Genomic DNA, 11,941 nt, shown 5'->3' on the forward strand with positions numbered 1-11,941 from the left:
AAACGAAATTAAATATTTTCAAAATTTTGCTCTGGATATTGTATTTTGGTCATAAACAACCTTCTGTCTAAATTTCCTAAAATTCCATGACGGTTTGACAAAGTTATTGATGTCTAAAAAAAATCTTTAACCACAGATTGAACCTAAATGTTGACGCTGCCAAAGACAGAATCTATCATCGCCAAAGCTCGCTTTCGCAACATAAATGTTGCAGGTTAGACAAAAACCAGCCAATAATGCGGACGGACAAGGGTAAAACTTAATGCCCCCTCCGCTACTGCTGAGGGGCATAAAAATGCAGATCTATCTGTTTATGACCTGTTTTTGATAAGATACCACCATCTTTCATTAAACTTCCACCATTGTCAAGTAATTGCTTCCATAGTTAAACTAGCGAGTTCCCATTGTTGAAAAGTGTAGAGAAACTGTTTTGACTTTTTTTCCTTTTGCTAGTAGATGCCATTCTGGTTTTTTTTTCCAATTACATGTTTAAAATTCTCCAACATAGTAGTAAATCTACAGGGCAGTATCGACTCACAAACCCCTCTTGTAAGATTATCCTCAGAAAAGGTTAAATTTTCATCCATGGAGCTCCCTGCAGTTATACTAATCTAAGAATATAAGCATTTCCAATATGCAAAACTTACTCTATCAGAACTATAATACTGAAATCCATTTTCAGAAAACACAAAATATCTTCTCTTCCAATTCTTTCTCTACAAAATGCAATTATTACTTCTTCATAATTTATATAAAAGTATTATAAAAAGTAAAGACACTAGTAACATTGGCTTTACCTAAGTCTGTTTTACATATAATTGCCAAAAAGTACAATTTCTTACATAACGAAATATCAAATCTATAATTTTTGAATGAGGAGGAAGTTCTTTTTAAATAAAAATATATATGTGACAATTACATAGTACAATTTAGTTATTCATTAATACAATTCATACAATTTAAAAAAATCTTGGAGCATGATATTTATTACTATATACAATTTAATACAATCTTGGATCATGATATGTATTATCAAAACTTAATACACTCTTGGAGCATGGTATACACACTCAACAATTATGAATTCTTTCAGCAGTATATAAATCCTTTCCAATATTATCAAGTTCTTTAATATTACAAACTGATAAGTTTATAAGAAAGAAATTAAGTCAAGCATACAATCAGTACAATTTGGGGGAAACAAATAACTGTTTTATGTTTTCTATACATGACAAAATAAATGGAAAACAGTTGAAGTTGTGACCGAGTACCACAGAGTAGGTTAATTGTTGAAATAAACTGTTATCACAGAGATATGTCTCGCCTTTTTGTAATTTTGATAATGCAAATGTTAAAATCAAAATAGCAATACTTTAACATGTAAGTTATGCTAATATTCAAAGTTGATGAACCATGACTGAAGGTACATGGCTAAACAATCTCCATGGAATGAGATGTGCCAATGCTAATACAACTGCATACCAAATACCATTGACTTATTAAAAGTCGTTCCCTTTAAACAAACCTAAACACAAACATTAACTTGTAAACTATGTAAAAGTTTCAAAGTCAATGAACCATGATCAGGGGTGGGGCTATATAATCTCCATGGAAACGATACTTGCAAATGCCAATAAATTTGCATACCAAATGTCATTGACTTAACATTAGCAGTTCATCTTAAACTGATCTAATCACAAACTAATACATGTAAAGTAAGCAAAAGTTTCAAAGTTTATAGACCATGACTAAGGGGGCGGAGCCAAATAATCTCCATGGAAATGAGATATGCCAATGCTTATACAACTGCATACCAAATATCATTGACCTACCACTAGTGGTTCCCCATAAATTGACCTAATCACAAACTAATACATGTGAACTATGAAAAGTTTCAAAGTCAATAGACCTTGACTGAGGGGGCAGGGCCAAACAATCTCCATGGTAATGAGATGTGCCAATGCAAATACAACTGCATACCAAATATCATTGACCTACCACTAGTGGTTCACCATGAACTAGACCTAATCACAAACTAATACATTGTTGACACCGCCGACACCGGAAACAGCATACCTATGTCTCGCTTTTTGACTCTGTCAAGGTGAGACAAAAATTTTTTACCCTGCAGTCAAAAGTTGGTTAGATGAAAAAAGTCTATTTGGTGTTAATGTTTTGTGTGTCCTTTTAAATAGAAATATGAGTATGTGGAGGGGTTAATTAGATTTTTAAACCTAAACCCACCTCCTATCAATCTCACTAAGTTAAATAACAAAATAAAAGTACATACCATACCGCCTTGTTTAACACAGTATCCACTAATATAACTCGGGATTGTACTTGCTGACAGACCTGATGACTCATTTGGACTTTCATCTGATGACCCTGGTTCTTCATCACTGACCTTCATATAAAATCAGTCAATGTTATTTTGCTCAGAAATTATGTTAATAGTTTCATTATATTAAGAAAACAATCTGCAGTTATAAAGAGATTTTTCACCAATTTTTTTGCAGTTCTTTCTGTCATTTTAAAAAGTAAAATTATTTCAACATATCAAAATGCAACTACATGTATGTTTAGAATTTAGGGATGTATTGGCTAAAATAAAGTTTTAAAGTTCTTTAAAAGATATATTTCCACACTTAAAGCATTTTTAAAATAGTCATTTTCAAGCAGTTCTTTCCAAGTAAAGCAACTTTTAAATAATTTTCAGAAAACAAAGTAACTGGAATTTGTTAAAACAACTCACAAAAATCATTTCTAAGAATTGTTAAAAAAAAACAATGTTAATCAACTTACAATTTTATAATTTAGATTGTTTCTTCCAAAAACTCTAAACAGGGGAGGTGTGAATTAGGGAATCAAGACTATTTTTATCCCTATATCTCTTCCCCTTCCTTTTAGCAAATAAATAAAGTCAGCATTTCAACTATTTTATATCCTTGTGGAATGCTTTTTTTAAATTATCCCCCCTCTCACTAAAAAGTATGGTTTGGTTTTTCACCATTGGCTGCATGTATTTTACTAGCTGAAGAACTAGCTCTTATGGTCCTTATGATATTTTTTGCGGACCATATCTATTTTATCTATGGTCCGCAAATAGTCAAAAATTATCATAAGGACCATAAGAGCTACAATTCCGCAGCTAGTATGTTACAATCTACATGGTCATTTTTACAATGTCCATTTATACTTTCTTTTTAGAGCTATTCCATTAAAATGTATGTGGGAGGGTAGGAAGGGAATTTAATTATTGAATGTTGGTCATGGGTCTTTTTTCAGTATGCATCTATTACCATTGTGCAAAATTATCTAAAAAATGGTTCTTGGTTGTAGGGATATTTTGAAAGTCCCTTCCTACCCTCCCACATACATTTTAATGGAATAACCCTAATTGAAGTTGATTTCATTATGATGAATTACGAGACATTAGTATGCTAGCAAGGATTTTTAACAGCAAAACATTCTATTAAGCAAATCATGTAACTCAAACATGTTTTTATCATATAAAAACTTAACATCTATGTTCTACAATATCAAAGCCTTGAAATAAAATCACATAATTTGTGTTCAATCAGATAGCCAATCAGAATATTGCCGTCTGGAAAAAATATCCGGAAATTTGACTGAATTTGCTTTGTTAAAAAATTACCGAAGAGCCTTAACATACATAGTCTATTTTGAAGTACAAAGGAAAGGCTACCTTACAATTATTCTCCCACTTAGCAAGACCAATTGTAAAATCTTATTAAACCAGACCCCTAACCTCAAACAATATTACAGACCGGGGCAGAGTTGTGAATATTATCTAGAAATGCTAGAGTGAAGTGTATCTTTGAACCCAAAATCAAGAATTTTAATAGATAGAAGAAAGCACTGTTGTTAAGTTTTATTGTGGAATATTTAACTATAAAGTCACTGTCATACAATATTTTACAATTTTGTAAAAAGCAGCAAAACTACTTTTACTGTGAGAGAGTTAGTCTGTCAAAAAAATATTTTCAATTATTTCATTCAAGGATTAAATCTTTAATGACTGAATAAGTTTTAGCTGTTTACATTTATGCTTTTAAAAAGAATTGTTTTACCTCTGTGCCAATAATAAAAGGTGCATTAACAAGATCATTATTCTATAAAAGGGAGAGTAAGAAAATGTTCTTAATTTAAAATAATTGGTGGATACAGGCAGGGAAAGGTCATGACAGGGGTTTGAAAGCCCTTTCTATAGCTTTTTTATAATCCCCTTTAAAACTAAGACTTGACCCCCCTTTCCAGATGGAACAACAAAATTATAAAATGCTGTTAGATTGGTCAAATAACATATTAGCATCCTCTTCATTTGAACTTTGGTGGATAGTTGTCTCATTGCAATTGGCAATCATACCCTATGTCCTTATTTTTATAAGAGACTGAAAAGGTCTTTCTTTTTTATTGTGACAAGATTGCCAGGTTTAACATTTTTTTTTAGCTCAAGGACTGTTAATGATCAAGCTTTATGCAAGTAGGCAAAAACATACAACCCTAGCCTATAAATTAATGAAATTATTAAGTTATTAATCCATTTATTGTAAAATTATTTTCTTATTTCATATTTCAATACTTCTTGACACAGTTCTCCTCTTTATGACCCTCTCTGAACTAGTTACAGTTAAATTTCATGAGAATATGATAAAAAGGAAGTAGCTAGTACATTTGTACTATATTTCAGGAAGGTCACTTTTAACATTTAACATAATTAGGTCAACCATTTATTTTTCAAATAAAATTTTGTAAATAAATATTTTAAATTTCAATCAATAATTTTTTGAATGTAGCACTATGTTAATGAGAAAACAACAAGTCAATTTTATCATTTAACATTTAGGTCACACATCTATTTTGGAAGGAAATTTGTAAATAAATATTTTAAATTGCAATCAGTAAATTTTGTATCTAGCACTATGTTAATGATAAAACAAGCTTTATCCTAATGCTTGTAGTTTAATGGTTTTGTTGGCTTGCTTGCTTTGTTTGTATAAATGTTTGCTCAAGCATTGTAATTAAGATTGGCATCTGCAATCAATAGATAGGCGGGGCTTCAGCTTGTATACATTATTGACACTTAAATGTTATTGGGTGTTACGTATAATGTAAACAAGCTGAAGTCCCGCCTATCTATTGATTGCAGATGTCAATCTTAATTACAATGCTTGAGCAAACATTAATACAAACAAAGCAAGCAAGCCAACCAAACCTTTAAATTGCTAGCATAAGGTAATCAGCTTTAAACATAAAAAAAATAAATTAATAGGTCACATATTCATTTTTTGTATATAATTTTTTAAACAAATTTTTTCAAATTGCAATCAGTAAATCTTAGCATGTAGCCATATAAATGATAAAACAACAAGTACTAAGATTTTTTCAAGGCATTGATATGATCCTGATGAAAAAAGCTAACCAACTGGTTCTGCACACAACAAACTATCTTACCTGAACCTTATTGTACTGTATTAATCAAATAGTTAAATCAATTATATTTTGCTATGATTGTTTCTTTGCTCCTGGGGTACCTATATCTGGTTGTGATGCTACACAGTGTTTCAACAAAAAACTTTCCAATAATTTAAGCATTTAGTAGCCTTCTTTGTACAGTATAACTATGAGAAAAAGTACCATAGAAAATGAAAGGATATGGAGTAAATGTACATGGGACAAAATCGCACACAATACATAGAAAACATAGAAAATTATCAATGAACAGGGCTTTTATTCCTGTTCTTCATCTTGACAGCTGATGTAGGGTCTTCAACAATGAACGAATCATTTATACCCTACAACAAGGTCAAGATGGCCCCTAGCGTCGACTTAAGCGGTACTATTGATAAAAATAAACACAGTTCACCTTCTTGCTCCCCATGATTAGGTAGGATTTAGTGAATCTTTACCCCTTTAATTATTAACTGTCATATAAATTTGCAGATGTTTTGAAAATCCAATATTAACTTTTGTTCATGACTTCAATTTTCTCTGTTGTTAAACATGATTTTGAGTTGCTCTTGGTTTATAATAGTTGCTCTTGTTGTGGGTAGTTTTGAAGTTACTGTTAATGGCATCTAACCAATTTGATGGAATGAAATTGACTGACATAAATGATAAATCAATTAAGAATCAAAATTAAACTGTTGATCTAGAATACAGATCTTGCATTTTTTCAATGGAATATGGGTTGGTGTAAAATATCCTTTTATTTTATTTCATCTATTGGTACACAGGTAAATAGATCGAATGATTCTGATTTTTGACCAAATAAATAAATACTTCATGTAACATTTGATTACAAATGTCATTAAATAATCTCTGACACATTAAGCTATTTTCCTAATGCTTGTAGTTTAAAAGGTTTGGTTGGCTTGCTCGCTTTGTTTGTATAAATGTTTGCTCAAGCATTGTAATTAAGATTGACATCTGCAATCAATAGATAGGCGGGGCTTCAGCTTGTATACATTATACTTAAATGTTATTGGATGTTTAGTATAATGCACAGTATAACATATACAAGCTGAAGCCCTGTCTATCTATTGATTGCAGATGTCAATCTTAATTACAATGCTTGAACAAACATTTATCCAAACAAAGCAAGCAAGCCAATCAAACCTTTAAACTACAAGCATTAGGAAAATAGCTCTTACTGCAGAACAAACATTCCATTTCAATCTTGTGTCAAAGATTGCTTACCTAAGCAATTTGTATTTTAAATTCCATATCAAAATACCTTCATAGGTATTTCACATACACGTTTGGCCCCACCAGCAATTTCTGGTTCAACTTCCATATTTAATTACCTTCATAGGGATTTTACACACAACTCCACCAGCAATTTCTGCTGTAAATCCTGCCTTTGTTTCCTTTTTACCATTACCAAGATCCTCATGCTTTACTGGTACCTGAAATCAAACAATTAAATGTTTACTGATGATTTAATGAAAACAAACATGAGTGCATATGCTGAAATTTCTCGCCTGCCTTACTGATCATGATTGAATATATGTCGAAAGTCTTAGAGAAAAGGTCAAACGACAAGTACTACATAAAATAAACATTATCAATGATCCATGTAATTGAGGTCAAGTCTGTATCTTTCCCAGTGACTTTCCTAGCTGGCAAGACAATAAAACAGTACACACAAGTTTTAAATCTGTATGAGTAATAAAATAAAGCTTAAATCTAAAATTAGACAATGTGATAGTCAAAAATGATATAGACATTATGTCTGGGTAAAACTAGTAAATGAATTAGGCAATACCTAAAATGAGAACTTGCATCTAGTCAAAAGGACATCAAGACATTATAAGTTAAGTCACTAATAAGAAATGTTAACTTTTTAACTTATTTTTTTTGGCTGTTCTAAAACAAATAGAGGGAAAATTTGTTTTTAAGTAAAAACAAAAATTTCATAAAAGTTGATTTAAAATAGAATTCCACTGACATGTGCTGTCATTTTCCATCACCCACAAAATGTATATTAACAACAGAACATGCAATACATTTTATACACATGTAATGAAAATAATAAAGTTTTGAAATGTAAAAAAATTGACAATGTCTTGCTGAATTCAACAATTTTCCCGTTTTTTTTAGCAAATAACTTTAGGTCCCTTTTGTTCATATAGCTTATTTAGTGTTTCATTACTTATATATCCTTTGATTTCAAATTTTGGCTTTGACCTTCCCTGATGGCGGTAATCCAGGAAAGTGCTTTATACTCATAAAATTTATATCGTTATTTTCATCTAGAAAAGTTTTTTTTTACTTACAGTTATTTTACTAGCATCATTTAAAGCTTTGATCCATCCTTCAAGATCATCTCCATCCTCTGCCTCTAAATAAATGGTCCTCCCGGCATATGTTATTGCTAAAATTCAAATAGACATCTTAGAAAAGACAATGAATTTTTGTAAACAGGGATCTAACTTTATTCATATATGTATTCTTAAGCTTCCTCCACCAATAAAAACTGACATCCACGAAATAGTCAATAGTGTTGAAAGTGGCGTTTATAACCAATCAATGTATTCTTAAAATTCAAGGTTGGTGTTGTGAGAAAATTAAGAGTGGTAATGAAAATGTAAGGGTGGAGGAGCTGTTATAGTCTGTGATTGACTGTTAGTTGCTTAATGTCCAGTGGCAATTATTTCTTGCATGTTCAGGACAATGTTATAGTCTGTGATCCTGAGTTATGTTCTGAAGGGAATTATTTATTACAAAACAATATTTCATATCAAATTTGACTAAAATTGAATTTTAATATTTTGCCCAACTACTTTTAAATAAAGTAACCACATTTTTTTTCTCTTAATCTCATTGTATATATTCACATGTGCTTTTAATTTGTACTTACAGAAGCAGTTATCAATTTTTGGTCTAAGCTTCCTGGCATCACTAACCTATATAATAAAATAATAATACTGGTAAGTTGCAAATTGGGTCATTATCATAATCACATTTTAACAATTCTTAACTGATACAATTTGTACTTAACAGAAATTTAAGGTTGCAATTCCCTCAGGCAAAGATGATCTAAGGTGGTTTTGGGTCTCCTTTTTGGTAATTTTTATAAAGTACATGTAGATTCAACATTTTTATTACTAATTGGCTATCCAAACTTTTGAATGTGGGGCATCCTGATGATAGTTAATCTAAAACTGTATATTGAATGCAGCAGAACCTGTAATTTTTACTTTAAATCAAATAACCTTATCCACAATTACTCTTTGGTTGCAAGTTTTAAATTCTACAATTCAATGGAATGTTTCAATTGATATAATTTGAGTGAAAGTTATTTCCCTTGTATGCCATGTTGGAGGTCAACATGCACAAATTCCTTGATATACCATGAAATTAAACTTGTTATACTGACTGCTTCACTTAATAAAAAGTTGTTTTCTGAACAATTTTCATTGGTTTAAGCATTGTATAGTTCATCACTACATATGTGATTGTAGTGATGACCTATACAATACTTAAACCAATGAAAATAACTATAACTATAAAAGAAGAGTGTTCCACTGTCTCCCGCAATAAATCTGTGACAATTTTACTTCAATTGGTATTAAGTTGCTTATAATCTAACAAGAAATGACTGTACAATAATTTTTATTGAAAAAAAATAGTTTTAAATGAAATTTATAGCAAAAAAATTGTAAGTAACAAATACTTATTGCATAACACTGTATACATGTATACATGTATCATCAACATCAAAAGATAAAATACTAATTTTTAAGTGGCATACCCTTGAAATAAAGTGAATTTCTATCTCTCCACAAGTTTTACTGTAGTCAGCATGTAAATTCTGAAACAGGAATATCACAATATATATATATATCAAAAAATTATCATCATCATGTATATATCATGATAGTAGAATTGTAATACATTGTACATGTACATGTGATATTGTGAACCCTACATGAATAAACTGGTTAAGGAGTCGAAGTAAATATGAAATTGTACATTTAGTATAGCATGAACTGAATACATTCTAATTTGAGGCAAATAAGAAATAACATAAGCATTTTATAAGGTCAGATAAAAAAAAAGTTATAATACTGTACATAATGTACTTGACTAAACCTATTATTTTACTCAAAGTTTTTCTTGCTGGTCATAAAAATAAAGAGTTTCAGTTTGCTTCAACCTTTTAAAACTGTATCAAGTTTTGTCAGTCATAACTTCAGGCATGGCAGAAAACATCTGAATTTCACTACTATACATATAAACTTTACCATTATGTTTATACAAGAACAATCATGACAATAAAGTATATAAAACATGAAATTTAGAAGGTATGTCACTTACTCCAGGATTGTCTTTATAATAATACAGTCGACTTTTCTTCTCATCTAACAAAAAATATCTACGTAGAAATTTTCCACTTCCCTCTTTTTCCTCTGCATTTAAGAAACCACAAAATTTTCCGTTCTTATCTTTGTAAGGCATTGTTCTTCATCTTATAGTGTCTGGAAGTAATATTTAAAAACGTTATTAAAGTTAATGTAGATTTCTCATTTTCATCTGCTCATTATGGGCAGCTCTCTTCTCTGCCAAATCAATTTGACTGGATTATGTGGGTAAAGGTAAACATGGTAAATCATGTATTTAAATGTTCAACAAATTAAGAATTTTCTGTATGCTGTTATGCAGACAATGACAAAATACAAACTCAAATTTCCACAAACATACATAATTTCCTCAATCAACAAATATTGGTATCCACAAATATTAACACTGATTAATGAATATACAGTAATCATAAAGTATGACTTTATATCAAAAATATTAAATACAAAAGTTTAACTATAACTTATCTTTTCTCTGCATGCTAGTTATGTTAAATTCTTATGATGAAAGAAAAGAAATGGCATGTCCGATCTTAGATTAGGCCCAGGGGACTTTCTAGAAGTGTTTCCCACTCTATGCCTTCTCCCATCATGGACAGGAGGAAATGATAAAACAATAAACTTTTCAAATGTAGGGTTATACATATAAATAACTTACAAAACTTGTATAGAATGTTAGTTAGTCTCAAATAAAATGTACCAAATGTTCTGATACTAATCATTATCATGTTATATACATTTACATGAAGCTATACACATATTAAAAATAAATGCCTTCTCAACTAGGCTAAGCTAAAGTCAAATTATCTATTTTAGATATGTGGGAAGGCTAGTACTGTTTACATGACTTTTGGGTATGGACCTTGAGGTAAGATTTGAATTTGGAACCCCATATTTATCTTACTTTAATATCACACAAAATCTACATAAAAACTGGGCTGCATCATGTGTATGCCCAACCCTAGATATAATAGGCAAAAATGAAAAAAAAATGGTAAAATTCATGATTTAAGGGCAATAGCTCCTATAAGAAGTCATTTTACAGTTTTTATTTAAATGGACAATAATTGAAAAGGATTTAATTCCTGCTGAATTTAGACCTGCCAACTCGCCCCATTAACAAAAAAAATGTATAATCCCTTATAATTTTGGCCTGTCAACTACATTTCATAAGTGGGGCGATTTGGTAGGTCTAAATTCAGCGGGATTTAACTCACTGTCATGGGTGGGGGTGAGTTGGTAGGCCGGAAATCATCGGGATCAGAGTGGGGTGAGTTGTTACATGTAGGCCTAAAATCATGGGGATCAAACTACATTTCATAAGTTGACGCTTTGGTAGGTCCAAATTCAGGGGGATTTAACTCTTTTTCCTGAGTGGGGCAAGTTTGAAGGCCGAACTTCAGCCAATTGTAATAAACCCTTTTCCTAAGTGGGCCTTAGTGGGGCGTCAATACACCTTATCGCTATTTGTCCGCCATTACTGGACATCACACAAGTTCCCGTAAAATTTTGACGTCATAATAGAAAATGTCTGACGCCACAATGGAAAAGTGATTGTTGTATGACGTCAAAAGTTCGAGCGGGACAGATTCTCGGGTCAAGCGGGAATAGCGATAAGGTGTATTGGGCAAGTTGTCATGCATTTGCTGTGATGATATTGTTTTGAAGATGACATATATACAGTGTATGTTATATTGTGGTTCTGTGGTACACCAAAGAGAGCAAGTTTTACAAATGAAGCATTTACATGACATTATCTAACACAAGCCTATTTTCCAAGAAATTCCTTATAAGGTCTATTTATTATATGCATGATAATGATAACTAAAACAGTACAATTTCACTGGAGATGTGGGCTTAGAAACGCTACTGAGAACGGGGCTACTTGCAGAAGTATGTCAAATGAATACAAAACGGTAATGTGCATGTTTTTTAACGAAACTTACTGTCTTTGTCACAGAAAAAGACTGTTTACCTTTTCCTTGCCGTTTCAGGATACGGAAGTAAAATAAAATATGGGGACAATCTCCAAATACAAAAAGGTTGGTTCGAGATTA

At 31.1% G+C, this 11,941-nt stretch overlaps 1 protein-coding gene across 7 annotated transcripts in view; it reads right to left on the reverse strand.

Moving 5' to 3' along the window:
* Nucleotides 1-11,888, reverse strand: part of LOC127733027 (pleckstrin homology domain-containing family A member 1-like) — a 37,982-nt gene extending 26,094 nt beyond the window's left edge. For 5 of the 7 annotated variants that reach the window (XM_052242285.1, XM_052242282.1, XM_052242287.1 and 2 more), the window contains exons 1-9: nucleotides 11,831-11,888; nucleotides 9,844-10,004; nucleotides 9,278-9,337; nucleotides 8,384-8,429; nucleotides 7,800-7,897; nucleotides 6,828-6,929; nucleotides 5,476-5,490; nucleotides 2,291-2,404; nucleotides 648-716 (exon numbers count right to left, since the gene is read on the reverse strand). In XM_052242285.1, the coding sequence (XP_052098245.1) occupies nucleotides 648-716; nucleotides 2,291-2,404; nucleotides 5,476-5,490; nucleotides 6,828-6,929; nucleotides 7,800-7,897; nucleotides 8,384-8,429; nucleotides 9,278-9,337; nucleotides 9,844-9,984 (645 nt within the window). In that variant the 5' untranslated portion in view covers nucleotides 9,985-10,004; nucleotides 11,831-11,888. The remainder of the gene's footprint in view (nucleotides 1-647; nucleotides 717-2,290; nucleotides 2,405-5,475; nucleotides 5,491-6,827; nucleotides 6,930-7,799; nucleotides 7,898-8,383; nucleotides 8,430-9,277; nucleotides 9,338-9,843; nucleotides 10,005-11,830) is intronic. The other 2 variants (XM_052242283.1, XM_052242284.1) reach the window with 2 other exon arrangements.
* Between the last annotated feature and the right edge of the window lie 53 nt (nucleotides 11,889-11,941).

Source organism: Mytilus californianus, unplaced genomic scaffold (genome assembly GCF_021869535.1).
Source record: "Mytilus californianus isolate M0D057914Y unplaced genomic scaffold, xbMytCali1.0.p SCAF_3, whole genome shotgun sequence".
In the NCBI taxonomy this organism is placed as follows: Eukaryota; Metazoa; Mollusca; class Bivalvia; order Mytilida; family Mytilidae; genus Mytilus; species Mytilus californianus.